At 41.5% G+C, this 24,598-nt stretch overlaps 2 protein-coding genes across 3 annotated transcripts in view; both read left to right on the forward strand.

The window, feature by feature from the left end:
• The first annotated feature begins 147 nt into the window (after positions 1-147).
• Positions 148-10,861, forward strand: LOC117497131 (putative deoxyribonuclease TATDN3). Of its 2 annotated transcripts, none has more exons than XM_034149034.1 (10): positions 148-271; positions 353-385; positions 860-933; positions 1,002-1,086; positions 2,608-2,670; positions 4,280-4,389; positions 5,448-5,503; positions 7,189-7,301; positions 8,610-8,690; positions 9,994-10,861. In XM_034149034.1, exons 1-10 carry the CDS (start codon positions 218-220, stop codon positions 10,135-10,137), a joined length of 813 nt encoding a protein of 270 aa, XP_034004925.1. In that variant the 5' UTR covers positions 148-217; the 3' UTR covers positions 10,138-10,861. The 2 variants fall into 2 exon arrangements, with proteins under 2 accessions (XP_034004925.1, XP_034004926.1); XM_034149035.1 differs by having other exon boundaries at positions 8,613-8,690.
• An 8,206-nt stretch (positions 10,862-19,067) lies between these two features.
• The window catches only part of cenpo (centromere protein O), an 8,181-nt gene continuing 2,650 nt past the window's right edge, over positions 19,068-24,598 (forward strand). The window contains exons 1-4 of the mRNA XM_034148991.1: positions 19,068-19,234; positions 20,765-20,916; positions 23,743-23,896; positions 24,083-24,354. Coding sequence (XP_034004882.1) covers positions 19,213-19,234; positions 20,765-20,916; positions 23,743-23,896; positions 24,083-24,354 — 600 coding nt within the window. The 5' untranslated portion in view covers positions 19,068-19,212. The remainder of the gene's footprint in view (positions 19,235-20,764; positions 20,917-23,742; positions 23,897-24,082; positions 24,355-24,598) is intronic.

Below are 24,598 nucleotides of genomic sequence, written 5' to 3' on the forward strand. Positions count from 1 at the left end.
GGTGACCCTCGGCAAATTTGCTGAGTCTCGACCAATCACGTGAGATGGAACGCCTCTTCCCCTCTGGTTCGACCAATCACGTGGCATGGAACGCCTCTTCCCGTGGCAATGCTGCGCTGTACTCCACTACGCATGCGCAGTCCGCCTCGCTTTTGCAGAATAAGGTATTGTTTTGATCGTTTTTTAAAGCATGCTTTGAACGCTACGCTGTGTCCACATGCAGGGATACGTTGACTGCCACTGTCACATCTCCTCTAAGGATTTTGACAAGGTTAGTATAACATTTAAAGCACATTTATTTTGTACATGAAATGTCTTATTAAGCGACACATGTTCCTCTTTCTGTTGTCAGGACTTAGAGGAGGTGGTGGAGAGTTCAAAACAGGTGAGTGGTGTCAGCTACAGAGTTTAATAAAGTACAGAAACAGTCTATAACAAGTAGCATTTAATAGGTGTTACTAGGATCCTCTTTAGGTGATGCAGCAATAGAAAAACACCAACATATAACTACCAGCATTTCTTTAACCTACTACAATATGTTGTATTAACCCTATCTACTTCTGTATCAGTAAACACAATTACTAACCTAGAGTGAATTTGTTTAACATATTCCTATGCATACAAAATAAATACTAACTCTTTTAGTGTTGGTATCAATCAGAATCAGGTGTATTAACAAGTAGGTTGACACGTACGAGGAATTTGACTTGATGTCATGGTGCATAAGTAAACCAACAATTAAAAACACATTTTAAGAAAACTATAATAACATTAAAAAGCTTATTTTTTTTATTATTCAGTGTTGGTGATTGATCATCGTTATTAGCACTTTATAAATAACATGTTTTTTATTTCCCAGGCTGGATTGTTAGCCATATTAGCCGTAGCCGAACATGCTGGGGAATTTGAGAAGATCATTGAGTTGTCACAGAGGTAACTATAACTATCAGACTGAAATGAATCAAATGTTTTCTTTGTACTGATGACTCTCTTCTTCTCAGGTTTCCAGGTTTTATTTTCCCGTGCCTGGGAGTCCACCCGGTTCAGGAAGTTTCCCCGGAGCAGCAGAGGGGCGCGTCTCTCCAGGTAAACTCAAATTTAAAGGGTCAGATTGTGGGATATTTTTTGTATGTATGGGACAGATTAAAATAACAACCCTAACCATTGAAAGCATACATTACATGTCATTTGTTAGACGCTTTTATCCAAAGCGACTTACATAGATTCAGTACTGTGGCCAATCCCCACAGGAGCAATTTGGGGTGAAGTGTCTCAGGGACACAACGACATGCTGACTGCAGTGGGACTCGAACTTGCTATCCCCTGATTTGAAGTCCAGCACACTACCCACTGAGCCACAGCCGTCCACGCCCATACATGCTCAGAAACACATACACTAACCTTTTATCTGTGGAATGTCCTGCTCATTGGATCCTTGAGTTCAAAGACAGAAAACTGAGAAAATAATGGTGTAATGCTAAAGGATGGAGAATTATGAGAGAGGGAGTTAGTAGCTAAGGACAAGCATGGTTGAGACACCATTAAATATGACCTAGGCTGAAACTGACCTGTGTTGAGATGTCGAACAAATATTACATTACAGTACATGTTACTTGTTAGACGCTTTTATCCAAAGCGACATCCATACTCAATACTGAGGACAATCCCCACAGTATTGAGTATGTATGTGGCTTTTATCCAAAGCGACATACATACTCAATACTGTGGATAATCCCCACAGGAGCACTTTGGGGTGAAGTGTCTCAGGGACACAACGACATGCTGACTGCAGTGGGGTTTGAACCTGTGCCCCCCCTGATCCCAACACCAACGCACAACCCACTGCACCACACGCCTCCGTGTCAAAATATGATTGAGTAGGGGAATTCAGGATGGTAGAAGAAATAATGGTGTCTTACGTAATGGAGAGCCTGAGACTCCCCTAGTACCTGAGACCAACCGATACTCAACATTGTAAAGGCAGTGACTTCATGAACTGCCTCGTGTATTTGGTTGACTCTTCAGTAAACTCTATTCTATTGGAACTCTTTTGACTCTGTTGATTTTTTGAAAGTTAAATAAGTGTTAACATAGTGTGGTGAAGATCTCGAAAATATTCGGCCCAACTTCAGAGATTTCTTCCGCAACAAAATCACACAAATGATTACAAATAAATCACATGTGTACACCTGTAGTGGTTTGTTTGAGTTGGCGAGCAAGAGTTCAGATTCTAAATTCCTTTCAGGCAAACTAGATTTTGATTATTGACTTTATAAATTAATTGATTAATTATTGATTAAATTAATTACATTTCTTCTTCTTCTTCTTCTTCTTCTTCTTCTTCTTCTTCTTCTTCTTCTTCTTCTTCTTCTTCTTCTTCTTCTTCTTCTTCTTCTTCTTCTTCTTCTTCTTCTTCTTCTTCTTCTTCTCTTCTTCTTCTTCTTCTTCTTCTTCTTCTTCTTCTTCTTCTTCTTCTTCTTCTTCTTCTTCTTCTTCTTCTTCTTCTTCTTCTTCATTGGACCTCCTCACGACCAAGGTACAACTTAATTTGTATGTTTTAATGAAGGTTTAAAGCATAATAAATAAGATTTTCTCTGTCTCCTGCAGGATCTAGATGCTGCTCTGCCTTTAATAGAGAAATACAAAGACCAGCTGGTGGCCATCGGAGAGGTACGATAATACGTTATCTCTGATTTTTATGTTCCAATTTTTTATTACTGCACATATTTTATTTCAACTCTATTTCAATGTAAATACTGCTATATATATTTTTTTTTTAATTTAATTCATATTTTTTTTAATGTTATTATAGTTTCTTCAAATAGTTTTCTATCTGTGTTTTTTTATGTATGCACCACAATACCAAGTAAAATTCCTCGTATGTGTTCAACCTGGAAAATAAACCTGATTCTGATGATATATCAATATGACAGTCTTGCACTAATGTACATTCCCAAAGACATTGAAGTGACTGTTATTTTGTATATTTTGATTGTTGTGTTTTTTATCTTAATGTGTGCATATGTATAAATGTGTCTGTTGATTGTGTATATATAGGATATACATATTTTATACATATTTTTGTATATATTTGTATTTTAGTATTCTGGATTGTGGGAAACGGTATTTGGATCTCTCTGTCTGTACACACAAACTGAAAGATTGACAATAAAGTTGACTCTGACTGATTCTGATTCTCAAAGTCAACTTTATTGTCAATCTTTCAGTTTGTGTGTACAGACAGATCGAAAATTACCATTTCCCACAATCCCGAATATAAAAACAAATATATATAAAAATATGTATGCAAATATGTATACACCTATATATATATATATATATATATATATATACACATATGTGTTTGTTGATTGTGTATATATATACACAATCAACAAACACATATGCACACATTAAAGGGGACCTATCATGCAAAATGCACTTGTGTACGTCTTTTCTACATGAATATGTGTCCCCGGTGTTCCAGGGAACTCACCAAGTGTCAGAAAACACAACCCTCTCTATTTTCCTCCATACCCAAATCTCTAAAAAAGGGGCTGCAACGGATCTGATAAAAACTGATCCAGATTTGAACACTGTCCTGACGTCAGGACGGTGGCGCTACGGCTATTGGGCCAACTCCACCAATCAGGAGGAGACATCCACGGCCATTGCCTTTCGAAAGCGCTGGAGACGCTGTAGTACATATGCCAGGCCTGTAGGTGGTGCTGTTCTCACTGAATCAGCCCTTGCAAAAACAGAGCTAGAAATTGTCAAATGGAGCAAAATGAGGCATGGCTAAAATGCATGATCTGTTTGGTATTTTGAAAAAAAAAAAGTATAAATATGCCTTATATAGGTATGGTCCTACACTATGTTATTCAAATATAGCATGATAGGTCCACTTTAAGTCATAAATACAAGCACAACAATCAACAAAATAACAGTCACTTCAATGTCTTTGGGAAATGTACATTAGTCCATAGCAGCGTAAAAAGTGTCTGGTGCTTGAATTGAGTGATGATATATCTGTGTATAGACTATTCTGCACTGTTTCTATTATATTCTGTTCTATTATATTTTACTGTATTTACTTACTTACGCACTATTATCCGTGTTATTGTGTTGCTCTGTTGGAGGAGCCTGTGACCTCAGATGTTCATTCTCATAACTCCACTGTAGCTATGTACGCATGACAATTAAAGCCTTGAAACTTGAAACTTGATACTTGAAGCAGTCTTGCCTTTATTAAACTCCCCCCCCCCCCCCTGTGGTGCAGGTCGGTCTGGATTTCACGCCCCGGTTTGTGAGAGGCGAGACGGATAAAGACGTCCAGAGGAAAGTTCTGATCCGTCAGGCTCAGATCGCCAAAGAGCTGGATCTGCCTCTGTGAGTAAAGATAGAGGAAATAACCAGAAAGATAAGATCAGATCAGATCAGAAGTACTTTGTTCATCCCAATGTGGGACATGTTTGCGTTGCAGCAGCATAAAAAGACATGGCATTGTACATAAGAGAAATGAAACGACTAGAAATAAACAATCCAACATGTAAACATCTGAAATAGAAAAACCTCGAGACTGGATTACTGCAACGCTCTGTACGTGGGTATGGACCAGGCCTCAATTAGACGCCTGCAGCTAGTCCAAAACGCAGCTGCACGTCTTCTCACTGGCCACAAAAAGCGTGACCACATCACCCCTATTCTGGCCTCATTACACTGGCTTCCAGTTCGGTTCAGAATTGATTTTAAACTCCTTTTATTTGTTTTAAAGCACTAAATGGGCTGGCTCCGGCCTATATAGCTGAACTCCTCCAGCGCTACACCCCAGCCAGAGCTTTAAGGTCTGCTGACCAGCTGCTGCTGGTAGTGCCCAAGACCAGGCTCAAAACCCGAGGGCACCGAGCCTTCGCAGCAGCTGGCCCTAGGCTCTGGAACACTCTGCCCCTCCATGTGAGGTCGGCCCAGACCCTAGGGGTTTTTAAATCTGCACTAAAAACTCACTTCTTCTCTCTGGCCTTCTAGTCAGAGCGGAGCACGACTCCTGACTTTTCCCTGTGTGTGATTTTTATATTTCTGTTGTAAATTATTGTCTTTTATTGTGATTGTAGTAATGTGTTTTTATTACATGTACAGCACTTTGGCTCGACCAAAAATCGCTTTTAAATGTGCTTTATAAATAAAACTTGATTTGATTTGATTTGATTTGATGGAGGAAACCTGAACTCTGATTAGATCCCACTATAAAACAACAAATAAATGATTGACATGTAGTTTATTAAATCCCATTTCATGGACACAATATGCGGTTAATATGCAATGCCAAATGTTTATCTTATTGATACACATATTAAGATATTAAATACATGCAGAGATATTTTTAAGAGCTTATTAAAGAGTATTTACAGTCTCAGTTGGTGCAGGAAATGTATGTTTTTTATTTCCAGAAATGTTCACTCCCGTTCTGCAGGACGACCCACCATCCAGCTGCTCAGGGAACTAGGTAACACATATTATTATTTGTATTATTATTTCAATCAGGAGAGACGGTGTTGATGGAAGAATACATATTTATTGCCAGGAATACACAAATGAATGTAATGGAGTTTTGGTGATTAGGCCCCGTTGTGTAGGAGTATCATACGGGAGGGGAGAACCGAACCGATGAAACCCCCCGGGGTCTAGAGACACTGGTGGTGGGTGAATGGATAGTTGGGGTCGGTCTGAAGGGAGGGGCTTAGCTGACCCTGGTGGTGGTGAATGGATAGTTGGGGTCGGTCTGAAGGGGAGGGGCTTAGCTTGACCCTGGTGGTGGTGAATGGATAGTTGGGGTCGGTCTGAAGGGGAGTGGCTTAGCTTGACCCTGGTGGTGGTGAATGGATAGTTGGGGTCGGTCTGAAGGGGAGGGGCTTAGCTTGACCCTGGTGGTGGTGAATGGATAGTTGGGGTCGGTCTGAAGGGGGAGTGGCTCTAGCTTGACCCTGGTGGTGGGTGAATGGATAGTTGGGGTCGGTCTGAAGGGAGGGGCTTAGCTTGACCCTGGTGGTGGTGAATGGGTAGTTTGGTGTCGGTCTGAAGGGGGAGTGGCTTAGCTTGACCCTGGTGGTGGTGAATGGATAGTTGGGGTCGGTCTGAAGGGGAGTGGCTTAGCTTGACCCTGGTGGTGGTGAATGGATGGTTGGGGTCGGTCTGAAGGGGAGTGGCTTAGCTTGACCCTGGTGGTGGTGAATGGGTAGTTGGGGTCGGTCTGAAGGGGAGTGGCTTAGCTTGACCCTGGTGGTGGTGAATGGGTAGTTGGGGTCGGTCTGAAGGGGAGTGGCTTAACTTGACCCTGGTGGTGGTGAATGGATGGTTGGGGTCGGTCTGAAGGGGAGGGGCTTAGCTTGACCCTGGATTCAGAGCAAGCCCCCAGGAAGTGCACCGGACTCTGATGAAAATATTCGTTGTGTCCAAACGGCGGTACTGCAACTTCCGTATCAGTCCGTGACGTCACCGGGCCCAGAAAGACTTTTCCCCATTGACTAACATTGGGTAAGAGACGTCTGTAAATCAGCGGATAATTTTAGTTATATTAGGTCTTAAAGTTTTTGCATAAATTAGGGCGTGGTCACTTTGATGGACAGGTCTCTGCGGTGACTGCTGCTTCTAGCTTTCTGTCCCTCTGCTAGCTCCGTTAGCTCTGTTAGCTCCAGGATGCTACAGGGGCTCGGCTGCTCGGCTGATCCGGGGAACACCACTTGAACTCGGACGTGTTTGTTGTGTTGGTGCCTGGTGGAGTATTCTTCATTTAAATATCGGACTTATCTTACGCCGCCTCGGCTCCGCCTCTTTGCCCTTATTTGGATCAGGCGGGAGCAGGCGGGAGTTAGGCTCTGACGTCACTGTGACGGCAGCGACCGACTCCGCCTACTAAGGGCTTCTCAGCAACTCTGCAGAATCCTATGGGTGACGTCACAGACACTACGCCCATTTATATATACAGTCTATGTTCACAATGCTATGAGGAGAAAATAAAATAAAAAGATGAAATATAACGTTATCCAAGGAGCATATTGAATAAAATATGGTAATATAAAAAAGGTTAAGAGCATAAAAGGTTAGAATAAAAAAATAAATAAACTTGATTTCCATTTTTTGTATTCTCTGCTGTTTCACTGACTTGCTGCACTTCCCCTACCTGTCCACCAGGGGTGGAGAAGGCTCTTCTCCATGCGTTTGATGGGAAGCCGTCGGTGGCCATGGAGGGGGTGAAAGCTGGGTATTTCTTCTCCATCCCCCCCTCTATCATCCGCAGTGAGCAGGTACTCCTCCTTCTCTTCACCCAGTTATTATTTTTCTTCTTTACTTGCTTGTAACGCGCTTTGAGCACCAGGAAAAGCGCTATATACATTTATTATTATTATTATTATTTACCTTCATCACTTTAAATGATTAATGATAAGTGATTATTATTATTATAAGTGAGAAATCGAACTAGTCTCCCACTTCAAGTATCTTGGAGTCATATTGGACTCGAACTTGACTTTTAAGAAACATATCAAGAAAGTATCAAATACCATTAAATTCAACTTGCACAATTTTAAATCAGACCCTTCTTAACTGTCAATGGTGCAAACTCATACCTCCACTGTATGATTCTATCCCACATTGAATACTGTGTCCCGGTTCAAATAAACGATTAAATGAAAAAAAAATGTATTAACCTGGTAGACCCCCCAAGCACATAGTCTGAAATACCCCTGATGTACAATCACACTGTCTGTAAATGTTAGAACACTCTCCCTGGTCTCCGGCTTGAGCTTCAATCTCAGGATCCATGTATTTATGATCCTCTCAAGAATGGAAGTAGTCATCACATACAGAGCATTTGTATTTCTGACTCAAAATTCTGTATTTTTTCTCAAAATCTCAAAATTCTGTATTTTTTCTCAAAATCTCAAAATTCTGTATTTTTTCTAAAAATCTCAAAATTCTGTATTTTTTTCTCAAAATCCTGTCTTCTTCTGAATACTTAACATTTGTGATAATCACTGGTCCCCGGCTTGAGCTTCATTCTCAGGATCCATGTATCTCTGATCCTCTCCAGAATGGAAGTAGTCATCACATACAGAGCATCAACTAGTTCCTGAACAGTGTCCTTCACATGCTGATATACAAGAGAGGGAGTTACACAGTCACAAGATGGAGGAATAGAAAGCAGTATTCAATGTTTACTTCAGATTAGCTCCACGTCAGAAATGATCATGCTTGTCATATGTCTATCTCCATAGAGGCTGAATCATCATGTTAATCACATAGCTATCATATGCCTCAAACAGTCCTGATGCTCTTCTAGGTAATCATACATCCTGTCATGTTCACAGCTACAGTTGGGATACCTTTGATATCATGTTACTCTCATATTGGAAGAGGACATTCACTATTTTCCCAACAGTAAATATACAAATTAAATCAATATACCCTCCTGCAATTTCACGGTTATTACCATGGTGTACACATCTGCTATTTTAGTTTTTCACTTATTGTGTGCTGTTGTAATCTTGTAAATGTCCCTGTTGCCGGACAAATGAAGGATTTCTGATTATTTCTCTGTTTTATTTCCCACTAAGAAGCAGAAGCTGGTGAAACAGCTGCCGTTAGAAAACATCTGTCTGGAGACGGATTCTCCCGCTTTGGGTCCGGAGAAACAGGTCAAATATTTATCTACATTTCAGTCAAATAAACCCAAAAACAAGATATTAAAATATGCATATATGCAAAGTTTGCTCTGTTTGTAATGACCTGAGGCTTCAGAGGCTTCAGAGGCTTCAGAGGCTTCAGAGGAAACAGAATACTTGCTCCATTTAAGAATAAAGGATAAATATTTAAATTAACATAAGAAGTTAAAAATGTCAAACCAAGTATAACAAAAAATATGAAAGAATAAACATATTCATACAAACAACGTATGTTAAAGTAAACATTTAAATACATGAAATACAAGTATTGATACAAGAATAAGAAGTAAGACTAAAAATGTAAAAAGTAGTAAAGACATTTATTAAAACATGCTTGAACACTGACAACTAAAAGATAAATGCGTCTTTGAGCGTTAGGAAAAGCGCTATACACACACACACACACACACATACACACACACACACACACACACACACGCATACACACACACACACGCATACACACACACACACACACACACATACACACACATACACACAACATACACACACACAACACACACCGAACTACACACAACACATACAACACAACAAAGGCACACGACAGACAGACACAACAACACACAACACACACACAACGGACACCCCTGCCCCACACACACACCAAATCAAACTCACACACCAACACACACCACGCAATTACACCAACACACACACACGGCCGACACACACACACACACACAAATGCCAGACACACACACATACACACACATACACACACACACACACACACACACACCGACACACACACACACACATACTCACACACATACACAAAGACACACATACACACACACACCGACACACACACACACACACACCGACACACACACACACACACACACACACAAAGACACACATACACACACACCGACACACACACACACACACACATACAGACATACAATAGACACACATGCTCACAAACACACACACAGACACACAGACACACACATACAGATACACACACACAGACACACACACACATACACAAACACACACACACACACACACATATAGTAAATAATTTAATGAAATCATTTACATGAGAAGTTAAAGTTGGTATTTGACATTCAATTTTCAGATATTTACAACTAAATTCTGTATTTCTATAATATGTATTTCGCATTATTAAACAGCTTAGTTGAATATTGGATTCTGATTGGTCAATTGGGACATTTCAGAGGTCAAGTGTAAACCATAGGGTGTAAACGGGTATTATTTGTTTCTGTTAATGCTGTGTTTCTGTCTTCAGGTGAGGAACGAGCCGAGGAACGTGGTGGTTTCTGCAGAGTTCATCAGTCGGGTCAAAGGAGTCTCTCTGCAGACGGTGATGGACGTCACCACGCAGAACGCCCTCAGACTCTTCCCCAAGATAACGTCCAAACTCAGACCCTAAAACACACCCTAAACATCTAGTAACATGTAATGCAGTGTATAATCAGACCAGGTGTAAGAAGAAGGAAATATCAGCTTCTCAAACCTGGAGTGTTTGCAGGTAGTTGAGATAGAAGGGGACAGTGGGCTAAGGAGTTCTCTTACTTTTAGATGGTACATTTACTAGAAAAAAACTCACATATTTCCCCCAGAAAGTTGTGCATATTCTCAAAACAAATTAAAAGGTTATTGTACAGTAAGATACTAATACATTTACACCCAAAAACTTGGATATACTTTAACATTTAAAGGGGACCTATCATGCAAAATGCACTTTTGTACGTCTTTTATACATGAATATGTGTCCCCGGTGTTCCAGGGAACTCACCAAGTGTCAGAAAATACAACCCTCTCTATTTTCCTCCATACCCAAATCTCTAAAAAAGGGGCTGCAACGGATCTGATAAAAACTGATCCAGATTTGAACACTGTCCTGACGTCAGGACGGTGGCGCTACGGCTATTGGGCCAACTCCACCAATCAGGAGGAGACAGCCACGGCCATTGCCGTTCTAAAGCGCTGGAGACGCTGTAGTACATATGCCAGGCCTGTAGATGGTGCTGTTCTCACTGAATCTGCCCTTGCTAAAACAGAGCTAAAAATTGTCAAATTGAGCAAAATGAGGCATGGCTAAAATGCATGATCTGTTTGGTATTTTGAAAAAAATAAAGTATAAATATATATAGCATCCAACCGTCTCTAATCCTTGGATATTACATGTCACTGCATCCATCATGCACGGAGCAGCCGGAGCGCGGAGATCATCATACAGTATCATTCTGTCTTGTATTACTTAAGAAATACAAAATAAACGGCTTGTCTGCAGGGCGCACCACATCACTAACACACACACACACACACACACACACACACGTCTTATCTGAGTCAGGGGACAGATGTATCTCCGTTAAAAACCTTAAATACAGAAATACAAGTTCTTGATTTACTCTACAATATAAGGCCTGAGGGAGAGACCTCATTTACTACAAGTTAGAAACCAGTGGCGAGCCGTCAGGGCCCTAAAGTCCTTAGAACCTGCCTGTTCAGTTTCTGTTGGAATGTGAAGGGTTAAATGAAAGAAGCTCCTTTGGCCCTCTCTGCAAGGTGAAGACAGGAGCTGATTGGTGGTCCAGCTGTGAATTCACAGAGGGCTAAGCTAGGGTAACTCAACGAGAGAGTAATATCAAATGACAGTACAATTGACCAATCATATCTTCCCTCTAAATGGGTGGGCATCATTTTCGCGGACTTTATGACAAGTTCCACCCGCTGTGAGGTTTATTCATGTGTATAGAGAGGTGCAGTGACGCGTCCTAAAACCCGGAAGTAAGCTGCTGGTTCCCTTGACAAAAAAGCAATAGGATTTCTCCAGAGGGTTTTGGAAAATAGCTGGAAATAAGATCTGTGGGAAACAAACCTGTTTGATAAATGCACGTTTTGTTCAGCCGGATAATCTCCACATGTCTACCCTACTTTTATCATTTTCTAATCATAAATCTATCGATCATAAATCTATCGATTAGATTTATGATTCGAAAATTATTATGACTCTTTTTTTTCGAGGGAAGGGGGGGTCAGAGGGCCTAGGTATAAAAGTCACGGCTCGCCACTGTTAAAAACAAAACAACAACAACAGACCCTAAACTGTAAATGAATCTAAACCAAGACATAAACATGTTATTAAAATACCCTGACAGTCTCCTCTCCGTCAGCAGGTATTGATTATTGACTTCACACAACAGACAGCTTTTGAATCATTATGAGACTTGTGGTGCATTATGGGATGTGTGTTGCATTATGGGATATGTGGTTATTCTAGCTGCAGGCGGTGAACGTGGATCTGCAGACGGACGCCACGCTGCAGGTGGACATCTCCGACGCCCTGAGTGAGAGTGACTAGGTCAAGTTGTGTGTGTGTGTGTGTGTGTGTGTGTGTGTGTGTGTGTGTGTGTGTGTGTGTGTGTGTGTGTGTGTGTGTGTGTGTGTGTGTGTGTGTGTGTGTGTGTGTGTGTGTGTGTGTGTGTGTGTGTGTGTGTAACTCGGCTCTATTATAGAACGAAAAAAGCAAACATCAAGAACTTCAAAGTAAAAGTCTTTAATTATTCAATTTTTAAAAGGAAAAAGTCCCGTCAAAATAACGAGATGATCCAATCACAGAGCTCCAGTGCTCTGTGATTGGACGAGAGATGATCCAATCACAGAGCTCCAGTGCTCTGTCACTTATTTCATAAAATAGATCACCAACATATTTGTATATAAAGGAGAAAATATCATACATAAGAACACAAATATACAATAAATATATTACACTTCCAATAAATTCAATAATTATTTTTATTTTTGCGATTCTTTTCAGAATAAATATAAATACCATTTGAACTCTCATTGCAAACAGTTGATTAGTGGAAAGCTTTAAAAACATGAATTCACATTCCCCCTCCCTCTCTCCCCTCTCTCTCCCCCCCTCTGACATCTCTCCCCTGACCTCTCCACCCTGCCTCCCACCTTTCCCCCTGCCCCAAATGGTCCTGGACTTTAACCCCCACCCCCCCCCCCCCCCCCACCCCCCCCCCCCCCCCCCCCCCCCCCAACACACACACAACCTTATTATTATCAGAACCCACAGAGCTGAAAGGAAGGGAGGTTCTTTTTTTCATGAGGACAGAATCTGGGAACGCTTAATGATCCCAAATCCTGTCACAATGCGGGGGAACCCTGAGACACAGGGAAACCCGATACAGTGACATTACATTTCATTAAAGTGGACTTTTTATCTTCTCTAATAACTGATCTAATAATTGTTCTAATAACTGATCTAATAACTGATCTAATAACTGTTCTAATAACTGATCTAATAACTGTTCTAATGATCTAATAAATATCCAGACTGAGTACAAGTTGCTCACTCTGACTTGTTTTGATGTCTAAATCTATTGGTTCTCAGTGATCAGCTGATGTCAGAGCTGCTGAATCTTCTTCACTTTTAAGTGAAGTAGACTATGTACTCGGGATGTTCCGATGGCGGCGGTTGAAGAAGGCTTTGAACCAATTCAACCGCCGCGTTGTGCTCGAGATCAGAACAGAGCTATGTTCAAACTCATCCACCTGCACAGCCCCCTCCTCTTCCTCCATAGCCCCCTCCTCTTCCTCCTCCTCCCCCTCCTCTTCCTCCACAGCCCCCTCCTCTTCCTCCACAGCCCCCTCCTCTTCCTCCTCCTCCCCCTCCTCCTCCTCCACCCCACATTGTAGCGTCAGCGTCCAGTTCTTCTCTCGCAGGCGGGCGATCTCCAGATCCACATGGAGGCTTCTGTTGATCCTCAACAAAGTGACGATCTCCCCATCATTGTTGTCAGCACACGGTTCCTGCAGTTCTCTCAGATCCTGGTTCTCCTTTCTCAAGATGTCCATCTCTGCTTCGGCCTTCATCTGCGTCTTGAGGAGATTTCCATATCTCAGGTTCAGGATCTCCAAGTCATTCCTCAAGACGTTCCGCTGAATCTCCATATAAACCTTTACTTCCTCACAATGTTTCTTCTGTTCTTTAAGATCCTGGTTCTCCTTTCGCAAAGCATCCATCTCTCCATCTTTTACTTCCTCACAAGGTTCTTTAGGTTCTGTGAGATCCTGGTTCTCCTCTAGCAAAGCATCCATCTCTCCATCTTTTACTTCCTCACAAGGTTCTTTAGGTTCTGTGAGATCCTGGTTCTCCTCTAGCAAAGCATCCATCTCTCCATCCTTTACTTCCTCACAAGGTTCTTTAGGTTCTGTGAGTTCCTGGTTCTCCTTTAGCAAAGCGTCTATCCCTCCATCCTTTACTTCCTCACAAGGTTCTTTAGGTTCTTTAAGATCCTGGTTCTCCTCTAGCAAAGCATCCATCTCTCCATCTTTTACTTCCTCACAAGGTTCTTTAGGTTCTGTGAGATCCTGGTTCTCCTCTAGCAAAGCATCCATCTCTCCATCTTTTACTTCCTCACAAGGTTCTTTAGGTTCTGTGAGATCCTGGTTCTCCTCTAGCAAAGCATCCATCTCTCCATCCTTTACTTCCTCACAAGGTTCTTTAGGTTCTGTGAGTTCCTGGTTCTCCTTTAGCAAAGCGTCTATCCCTCCATCCTTTACTTCCTCACAAGGTTCTTTAGGTTCTTTAAGATCCTGGTTCTCCTCTAGCAAAGCATCCATCTCTCCATCCTTTACTTCCTCACAAGGTTCTTCAGGTTCTGTGAGTTCCTGGTTCTCCTTTAGCAAAGCGTCTATCCCTCCATCCTTTACTTCCTCACAAGGTTCTTTAGGTTCTTTAAGATCCTGGTTCTCCTCTAGCAAAGCATCCATCTCTCCATCCTTTACTTCCTCACAAGGTTCTTCAGGTTCTGTGAGATCCTGGTTCTCCTCTAGCAAAGCATCTATCTCTCCACCCTTTACTTCCTCACAAGGTTCTTTAGGTTCTGTGAGATCCTGGTTCTCCTCTAGCAAAGCGTCCATCTCTCTTGTGGTCTTATGGCACCACTTGAGGAGCGTTGAATATTTCCTGTTCAGCTTCTCATTGGTTAAGACTCTCTTCTCCTCCTTCAGGTCTTCCTCCTCCGTCTGGGAGGCCTGGTCCTGCATCTTCTCCTCCTTCTTTCTTCTTAAACTCCTCTCCAGCTCCAGCTTCCCATCCTGAACCTGTTTCTTCAGAAGCTGGATCATAAACTCATGCACTTTGCAGCCCTTTGGTTTCACTGGAGGCTGATATTTCCTCAGAGGAACATCTGAAGGAACATCTGAAGGAACATCTGAAGGAACATCTGAAGGAACGTCTGAAGAACTGACCGCCAGCTGCTCTCTGTTGTCCTCCATCTCTATGAATGAGCTGCTGTTTAGCTAACAGGGGCTAAATGTACTTATTGGACTTTAAGGTCTACAGTGAATTGACTAAGTGTTGTTCACCTGTGAAGATGACCTGACTAAACTATACGTGCAAGTATCCTAATGTTCGCTGACCACAAACCCTGTTTCTGCTGCTCATGCTGTGATGACCTGTCTCTCAGAGATACCTGTAGAGTCTGCAGACTCTCACAGACTCTGACACCAAAGCTTCTGAGGTCATAATTCTGAGGGTTCCATCTCAGAGACCAAAGCCAGAGATGAGGTCATCCTTCTGAGGGTTCCATCTCAGAGACCAAAGCCAGCCAGAGATGAGGTCACCAGTCTGAAGGTTCCATTCTAGATAAGGAGTGATTGACAGCAGCTGACCGTGCTGTTGCCTGGCAACGCAGTTCTGTTCAAATCATATTAAGAAATGTAAACATCAATAAAAAATACTTTATTGATCCCAAAAACACAGGAAGTTAAAGTACTGAGCCAGGCCCGGTTCTACGGGGGTGCATAGGCATGCATTGCACCCTCAGTTGAATGTTATGCACCCTCTATTAAAAAAAGAGAAGGGATCGAAAAATATTATACAATATAAAACAAATTGTGTCAGGTGCGCGTGACCTGCGCCGCTGTGCGAGCATCATTTCCAAAGTGCTTCCACAGCAGGGACACACATCTGTGGATGATCACGGATATACGAAAATGGTTAAAGCAACCATCACTAAATGCCAGCAACACTGCATCTACTGCAGACAATAGCAACAGGTCGGATGGGGACATCACGTAACCCTCTGTCGTGGACACTAGGTTACTACCGCCCGACTCGCCGCCCCCGGAGCAGCAGTCTTCGTCGCCCGAAACAACGCCACCCCTCGGAGGCCCGCGGGTGCCAGGGGACCTCGGCAAAACAGAGCCTGCCCAGTTATATCTAAACAAGTACCCGCCTGTACAGTGGGGGAAGGCGTCATTTTGTAGCTCGTGGTATAAAAATAGACTATGGCTAGAATATTCATGTGAAAATAGTGCCATATTCTGCCATGCCTGTAGAAATGTTGGGTCAAATAATGCATACAATAGCACAAATGCCTTTACCACGACTGGCTACAAAAATATCTCATATCCCAAGCTTATCAACGAGCTAATGTTGCAGCTGAAATGTTCTCCAGGTCACAAAGTCAACCTCACATGATGATGTGATCCAGTTTTCAAGCACAGTAGATATTCTCTTCCCAGAGTATATGATGGGACCAAGGTGATGATGTAGTACATGGTTTTAATAATACTTTTGCCTTTCAATGTTTGACATTTCAAACCATGAGCTGGTTCAAATAATATTTGCCTTGATATACAATATGTTCTCATTTGTTTTATCAGTACAGTTTTGCAGCTTTTGTGCTTTTCTTTGCCATAGTCCACTTTGGACTGTCAGCTGTGTTTACTAGCATCATTCAAACAAGACGCGCTGGCTCGGGGGCTACAACTACAACACAATTAACATATTTTACCGTGATTTAATTATAATACACGTTTCAAAATGATGCCGAAGTAACAACATACTGATACGGGTTAGTAAAAACCATGAATTAATGCTTTGACAAGTCTGCAGACAGACGGCAGGCGAAAAACCTTTTAAAATGCTTGTTTTCTGAATGAAGATCGGATCGACCAGGCTAAGCTAACGTTGTATATGCTCCGTCCACACTCACAACGGCCTACAGACATAAATAAAGCAGCGACTGTATTCACCATGACACAGACAGTCTGTGGTTTGTACTTATTTAACTTTTGTCCAGTTTCTGAACAGATATGAGGAGCTGTGAGCTCTGTGTGCTAACTGCTAACAGCTAACGGCTGATGTTTTCTGGTTGAACGTCAGTGACGGCAGGCTGAGATCCTCACCGCTGATTGGCTACCGCGAGATCGCGTCACGCGAATATGACGCTTGAGTTGAAAAAATTGAACTTGGAGCGTTTGTCGCGGCCCCCTTCAATCGCCCCAAACATCGCATCGTGTCCGGTGTGAATGCAGCATTAGAGAACAGTGTTATATTTCTTAATAGAGAGGCGAAGTCCCTCCCCTTCCGGTGGACCTCCATGGGACCTTATTTCGGAAAAATTATGTATTGAAGTCAATGGCGAGAGAAACGTTATCTTTCGATCCCGTTTGAATTGTGCCACGAATTACACATATTATGTTTGTCAATTTAAAAGATAATTTTGCAAGTCAAAAAAAAAATGTTTTGCCGTAAAACTGTGAAGTAACACATTTTTTGTGTGAAACCGCTCAATGAACTACATCTCTGGTCTAGCATAACAACACACGTCACCAAGATGGCCGTCACTACTGTCTTGCCAAACAAGGGATTGACTACCCTCACTATCACCACAATGAAACACGTCCAGAAGAATGTCATGCAAAGCTGCCTGCCTGCCTGCCTTCCTTCGATTCTCCCTGAACTGCCTGATCTTTTTAATCTTCAATGTTAACCATTTGTGCAGATAGCATGAAGTAGAAAAGATCACCGATGCTAATGTAGCGTTAGCATGTCTCCCTCGGGGGCATCCAGGCTTAATGGTGTATTATAGAATGATCACACCGGTGTGACAGTACTCTTCAAAGGGTTCACGAAATATGACTACTACTCTACTGTTTAACACTTTGGTGTTACTTCCGGGCCGTCTCCACGGCAGCGTTAAAAAATCTTGAAACGCTTCTGCCCATTCACTTTGAATGGGGTGACGTCACTTTTTTTCGCTTTCGCCGAAATGCATTGTGGGCAGGCGAGCGGAGATTCTCAGGATTTTCAAGATCCAAAGTTGAACAATGTTCAACTTTTGAGGCTGAGGTGGAAGCGTCAGCCAATCAAATCCCGTGTACGCAATCTGACAGTTCAAGCTCTAGCCAATCAAACGGCGTGTATGCTGGGAGAGACAGACCGCAGGTCATTTCCTCATATTCCAAAACATGGAGGAGAAATTAGCGGTAGCGAATCAATCACCCGGTGCTTTATGACCAGACCTACCGGGATATAAACCGGAGGAGCCAGGCATGGAGGGAGGTGGCAGAGACAGTGGTATGTTTTCGCCTGTTTTGGGGAGTTTATATCCAGTTTACTTCGGGCTTTTTGGCTTCGTATGTCGCGGGCGGGAGATTCATGTGATTGGTTGATCGCAAAAAAATCCCCAAGCCTCAGATACGCCCACCTCCAAGATTTTTTTAACGCTGCCGTGGAGACGGCCCGTTCATGTTACTTCATGTTACTCCATGTTAAGGCTAATAAAAATGACAAGGCTAAGCCGGCTGTAATGCTAACTAACGTGCTTGCTACTAGCTAGGTAGCTAACTTGATCCAGCCACTCCTGGTCCTTTCATCAGACGGGAAGCGAAAGAACGAGTAAGACCCATTGCTGGTATGATTACGGCCTGGTACAAAGCACACAGGCATATTGTTAAAGTTATCTTATCTTAGCTATCTCTATTTTAGTGGAGGAAAACAATTATGACATCACTTACGCGACTCTTGGATTTGTAGTCTTTCTAGTTGCGTATTTTTCATAGTCTTATATTTCAACAGTTTTATGACAAACTCTGACTTTTTTGACATGGAAATGATTTTTTAAGATTGACAAACATCATATGTGTAATTCACGACACAATTCAAACGGGATCGAAAGATAATCTTTCTCTCTCCATTGACTTCAATACATCATTTTTCCGAAATAAGGTCCCATGGGACTTCGCCTCTGGGGGGTTTAAGATAAAAATAGGATAAGATAAGATAAGAAGTACTTTATTGATCCCAATCTGGGAAATGTTTGCATTGCAGCAGCATGAAAATACATGGCGTTGCACATTAGAGAAATTAAAAGACTAGAAATAAACAATCCAAAATGTAAACATCTCAAATAGAAATAAAAGAGCATTAAAAAAGTAGAAAATGTTCATGTTGTTTTAGAGGATTTGAGGTGTTATTTTATTTATATTAATTTAATAATTATATCATTATTATATTCCCTCTGGAGCCGACAGGTGGCGGCGATGCGCCATTACACTCCTAACCGCCGGGAACCCGAAGAACAAGAAAGGAGTTCTATTTTGAAACTCGAGGAAGCTAATATTTACATCTGAGCGGTGATTTTATTTAACTCTAAAACAGACCGAAAATAAAGGAAAACACGTGAGGAACATGGAGGGAGCTTCTACTAAAGGTAAAGGAGAGTGTGTGTGTCAGTACGGGTAGTTAGCTGGTTGCTCAGCTAACTGTTATAGTTTGTTGTGATGCTTCGGTAGCTTTAATGCTAACTGAAGCTAAACTAGTCCCTACAAGTCTTTGAGTTTAAATATCATTTATTTATTTCGGTTTTGTGAGAGTTAACCTTCCTGTCATGTTCTTTCTATGTTGTTTAATGATCCTTACAGCCCAGCTATCTATACATGTATTATGTCCTAATGTGGTGTTGATATTGTCATTATTGGGAATATTGCCTGAAAGTACACAACTCATATTATAATAATACATTTTAAAAAGCACAATGATCGGATTATTTTGACTATAAAAAACACTAATCGGGATTATATTGTGCCTATTATCACCGAGTACTTAATGTCAGAGAAACCCAGTGGTGTAAAGTAACTAAGTACATTTACTCATGTACTTTTGAGGTACTTATACTTAACTTGAATATTTACATGTTATGCTAATGTTTACTTCTACTCCACTACAGTTATTTAATACCTTTAGTTACTTACAGTCCTCTCCTGCTGATGTTAGTGTTTCATTTATGAAAAGAAGTCACAAATTAACAGAAATAAATGGGTTATTCACTTAAATGTAATTGTTTAAAATGTACGTAAAACCAGTCACACATTTCCAAAAAACAACGTGCATCATCTCTGTAATTTAAGGGGTATGTTTACAAGATACAAACTCAAAGTTATGAGGAAAATCTTGGCTATTGTGTGAAGTTTGAGTGGTTAAATTATGAAAAATAAGTCACAAATTAACAGAGAAAATAAGGTTATTCTCTTAAATGTAATTGTTTAAATTGATGTAAAACCAGTCGCATTTTATGCTACTTTGTACTTCTACTACTCTACAGTTCAGAGGTAAACTGTGTACTTCTACTCCACTTTGTGTATTTAGTACCTTTAGTTCCTTTACAGATGTGGATGAATGATGTCCACAAGCTACCCTGCAGTATACAAAGTCATTCAAACTAGCTGCACCTTTACCAGCTTTGAGAACACTTTCATGATCAATCATTATAAAACATATCATATATATTACTCTGAAATGGACCAATCTGCACAATGACTACTTTTACTGTCGCTACTTTCACTATATTTTGATGATAATACTTTTATACTTTCACTTGAGGAACATTTTGAATGCAGGACTTTTACTGTAACAGAGTATTCCTACACTCTGGTACTTCTACTTTTACTCAAGTACATCTGAGTACTTCTACTTTTACTCAAGTACAAGATCTGAGTACTTCTACTTTTACTCAAATACAAGATCTGAGTACTTCTACTTTTACTCAAGTACAAGATCTGAGTACTTCTACTTTTACTCAAGCACAAGATCTGAGTACTTCTACTTTTACTCAAGTACAATATCTGAGTACTTCTACTTTTACTCAAGTACAAGATCTGAGTACTTCTACTTTTACTCAAGTACAAGATCTGAGTACTTCTACTTTTATCTAATGGTAGGGTTTCTGTTTGTTCCCCCTCAGGTATTCTGAGTCACCTGAGTCTGCTGGAGGTTCAGGTGAGGAGTCGGACAACTCAGCGACAGCAACCGAGTCGAGTGAAGGAGCTTCAGGAGAAGACTGCTGCTCTGAGGAGACAGAAAGAGCAGCTCGAAGCAGAGATACAGACACACAGGGTACACACAACATATATGACTTGACATCTTTCAAAGAGTCCTCTCCTGCTGATGTTCAGGTGTATATCAGTATGTAGTGTCTCTACTTTAAAGAGTCCTCTCCTGCTGATGTTCAGGTGTATATCAGTATGTAGTGTCGCTACTTTAAAGAGTCCTCTCCTGCTGATGTTCAGGTGTATATCAGTATGTAGTGTCTCTACTTTAAAGAGTCCTCTCCTGCTGATGTTCAGGTGTATATCAGTATGTAGTGTCTCTACTTTAAAGAGTCCTCTCCTGCTGATGTTCAGGTGTATATCAGTATGTAGTGTCTCTTCTTTAAAGAGTCCTTTCCTGCTGTTAGTGTCGCTACTTTAAAAGAGCCTTCCTGCGTGTTCAGGTGTATATCAGTATGTAGTGTCTCTACTTTAAAGAGTCTCTCCTGCTGATGTTCAGGTATGTATATCAGTATGTAGTGTCGCTACTTTAAAGAGTCCTCTCCTGCTGATGTTCAGGTGTATATCAGTATGTAGTGTCCTACTTTAAAGAGTCCTCTCCTGCTGATGTTCAGGTGTATATCAGTATGTAGTGTCTCTACTTTAAAGAGTCCTCTCCTGCTGATGTTCAGGTGTATATCAGTATGTAGTGTCTCTTCTTTAAAGAGTCCTTTCCTGCTGATGTTCAGGTGTATATCAGTATGTAGTGTCTCTACTTTAAAGACTCCTCTCCTGCTGATGTTCAGGTGTATATCAGTATGTAGTGTCTCTACTTTAAAGAGTCCTCTCCTGCTGATGTTCAGGTGTATATCAGTATGTAGTGTCTCTTTTTTAAAGAGTCCTCTCCTGCTGATGTTCAGGTGTATATCAGTATGTAGTGTCTCTACTTTAAAGAGTCCTCTCCTGCTGATGTTCAGGTGTATATCAGTATGTAGTGTCTCTACTTTAAAGAGTCCTCTCCTGCTGATGTTCAGGTGTATATCAGTATGTAGTGTCTCTACTTTAAAGAGTCCTCTCCTGCTGATGTTCAGGTGTATATCAGTATGTAGTGTCTCTACTTTAAAGAGTCCTCTCCTGCTGATGTTCAGGTGTATATCAGTATGTAGTGTCTCTACTTTAAAGAGTCCTCTCCTGCTGATGTTCAGGTGTATATCAGTATGTAGTGTCTCTACTTTAAAGAGTCCTCTCCTGCTGAATGTTCAGGTGTATATCAGTATGTAGTGTCTCTACTTTAAAGAGTCCTCTCCTGCTGATGTTCAGGTGTATATCAGTATGTAGTGTCTCTACTTTAAGAGTCCTCTCCTGCTGATGTTCAGGTGTATATCAGTATGTAGTGTCTCTACTTTAAAGAGTCCTCTCCTGCTGATGTTCAGGTGTATATCAGTATGTAGTGTCTCTACTTTAAAGAGTCCTCTCCTGCTGATGTTCAGGTGTATATCAGTATGTAGTGTCTCTACTTTAAAGAGTCCTCTCCTGCTGATGTTCAGGTGTATATCAGTATGTAGTGTCTCTACTTTAAAGAGTCCTCTCCTGCTGATGTTCAGGTGTATATCAGTATGTATTGTCTCTACTTTAAAGAGTCCTCTCCTGCTGATGTTCAGGTGTATATCAGTATGTAGTGTCTCTACTTTAAAGAGTCCTCTCCTGCTGATGTTCAGGTGTATATCAGTATGTAGTGTCTCTACTTTAAAGAGTCCTCTCCTGCTGATGTTCAGGTGTATATCAGTATGTAGTGTCTCTACTTTAAAGAGTCCTCTCCTGCTGATGTTCAGGTGTATATCAGTATGTAGTGTCTCTACTTTAAAGAGTCCTCTCCTGCTGATGTTCAGGTGTATATCAGTATGTAGTGTCTCTACTTTAAAGAGTTCTCTCCTGCTGATGTTCAGGTGTATATCAGTATGTAGTGTCTCTACTTTAAAGAGTCCTCTCCTGCTAATGTTCAGGTGTATATCAGTATGTAGTGTCTCTACTTTAAAGAGTTCTCTCCTGCTGATGTTCAGGTGTATATCAGTATGTAGTGTCTCTACTTTAAAGAGTCCTCTCCTGCTGATGTTCAGGTGTATATCAGTATGTAGTGTCTCTACTTTAAAGAGTCCTCTCCTGCTGATGTTCAGGTGTATATCAGTATGTAGTGTCTCTACTTTAAAGAGTCCTCTCCTGCTGATGTTCAGGTGTATATCAGTATGTAGTGTCTCTGCTTTAAAGAGTCCTCTCCTGCTGATGTTCAGGTGTATATCAGTATGTAGTGTCTCTACTTTAAAGAGTCCTCTCCTGCTGATGTTCAGGTGTATATCAGTATGTAGTGTCTCTACTTTAAAGAGTCTCTCCTGCTGATGTTCAGGTGTATATCAGTATGTAGTGTCTCTACTTTAAAGAGTCCTCTCCTGCTAATGTTCAGGTGTATATCAGTATGTAGTGTCTCTACTTTAAAGAGTTCTCTCCTGCTGATGTTCAGGTGTATATCAGTATGTAGTGTCTCTACTTTAAAGAGTCCTCTCCTGCTGATGTTCAGGTGTATATCAGTATGTCGTGTCTCTACTTTAAAGAGTCCTCTCCTGCTGATGTTCAGGTGTATATCAGTATATAGTGTCTCTACTTTAAAGAGTCCTCTCCTGCTGATGTTCAGGTGTATATCAGTATGTAGTGTCTCTACTTTAAAGAGTCCTCTCCTGCTGATGTTCAGGTGTATATCAGTATGTAGTGTCTCTACTTTAAAGAGTCCTCTCCTGCTGATGTTCAGGTGTATATCAGTATGTAGTGTCTCTACTTTAAAGAGTCCTCTCCTGCTGATGTTCAGGTGTATATCAGTATGTAGTGTCTCTACTTTAAAGAGTCCTCTCCTGCTGATGTTCAGGATCTCCAGACTCTGAGGGCGTCTCTGGACAAACGGCATGATGACGATGAAGAAGATGAGGAAGAAATGGAGGAAGACTCTGAGAACTCAGATGTTTTGCGACTGATGGCTCGGCACACTCAGCTGAAAGACCTTCTGAACGCTCACACCATCGGTACTCTTTTATTATTATTAAATATTTATGGCCCCAAACTGTGTTTTAGATTTACATTTTTGGGGGGATTTCGATTTTCTTTTGGACTGCGTTAAGCATGAAAGGTGCTATATAAATAAAGTTTATTATTATTATTATTATTTGAGATGTTCTCTATACTGAAACCCCTCTCTTTTTGCCTCTCAGGTGGGTACGACTTCACAAAGACTCGTCGGGGAAAAGGACTCTGTGTCTCGATAGCGACGGCGTTTGAAGGCGTTTATTTGGAGACGTTCAGTCTGGAGTTTGACGTGAAGCCGGCGCTGAGACTCGTCCGTCACGACGTCCCGCCCTTCATCCCGCTGACCCTCCTCATCGAGCAGAGCCGGATTCAAACCGACATCCGGACGCTGCTGGACCCCCTGAGCCGCCAACTGAACGCCTTCACAGCGAGGAAGAGGCAGCTGCAGCTCCTCAAGGTCTCACACCTAAAAGTTTTAAAACGCAGGGTATTGTCTGTGGAGGTGATGGAGAGTAACGTCCTGTGTTCAGTTAGTTTAATCTCTCTTCTCTCTCTCTCTCTCCTCTCTCTCTCTCTCTCTCTCTCTCTCTCTCTCTCTCCTCTCTCTCTCTCTCTCTCTCTCTCTCTCTCTCTCTCTCTCTCTCTTCTCTCTCTCTCTCGTCTCTCTCTCTCTCTCTCTCTCTCTCTCTCTCTCTCTCTCT

This window comes from Trematomus bernacchii, unplaced genomic scaffold (assembly GCF_902827165.1).
Source record: "Trematomus bernacchii unplaced genomic scaffold, fTreBer1.1, whole genome shotgun sequence".
Lineage (NCBI taxonomy): Eukaryota > Metazoa > Chordata > Actinopteri > Perciformes > Nototheniidae > Trematomus > Trematomus bernacchii.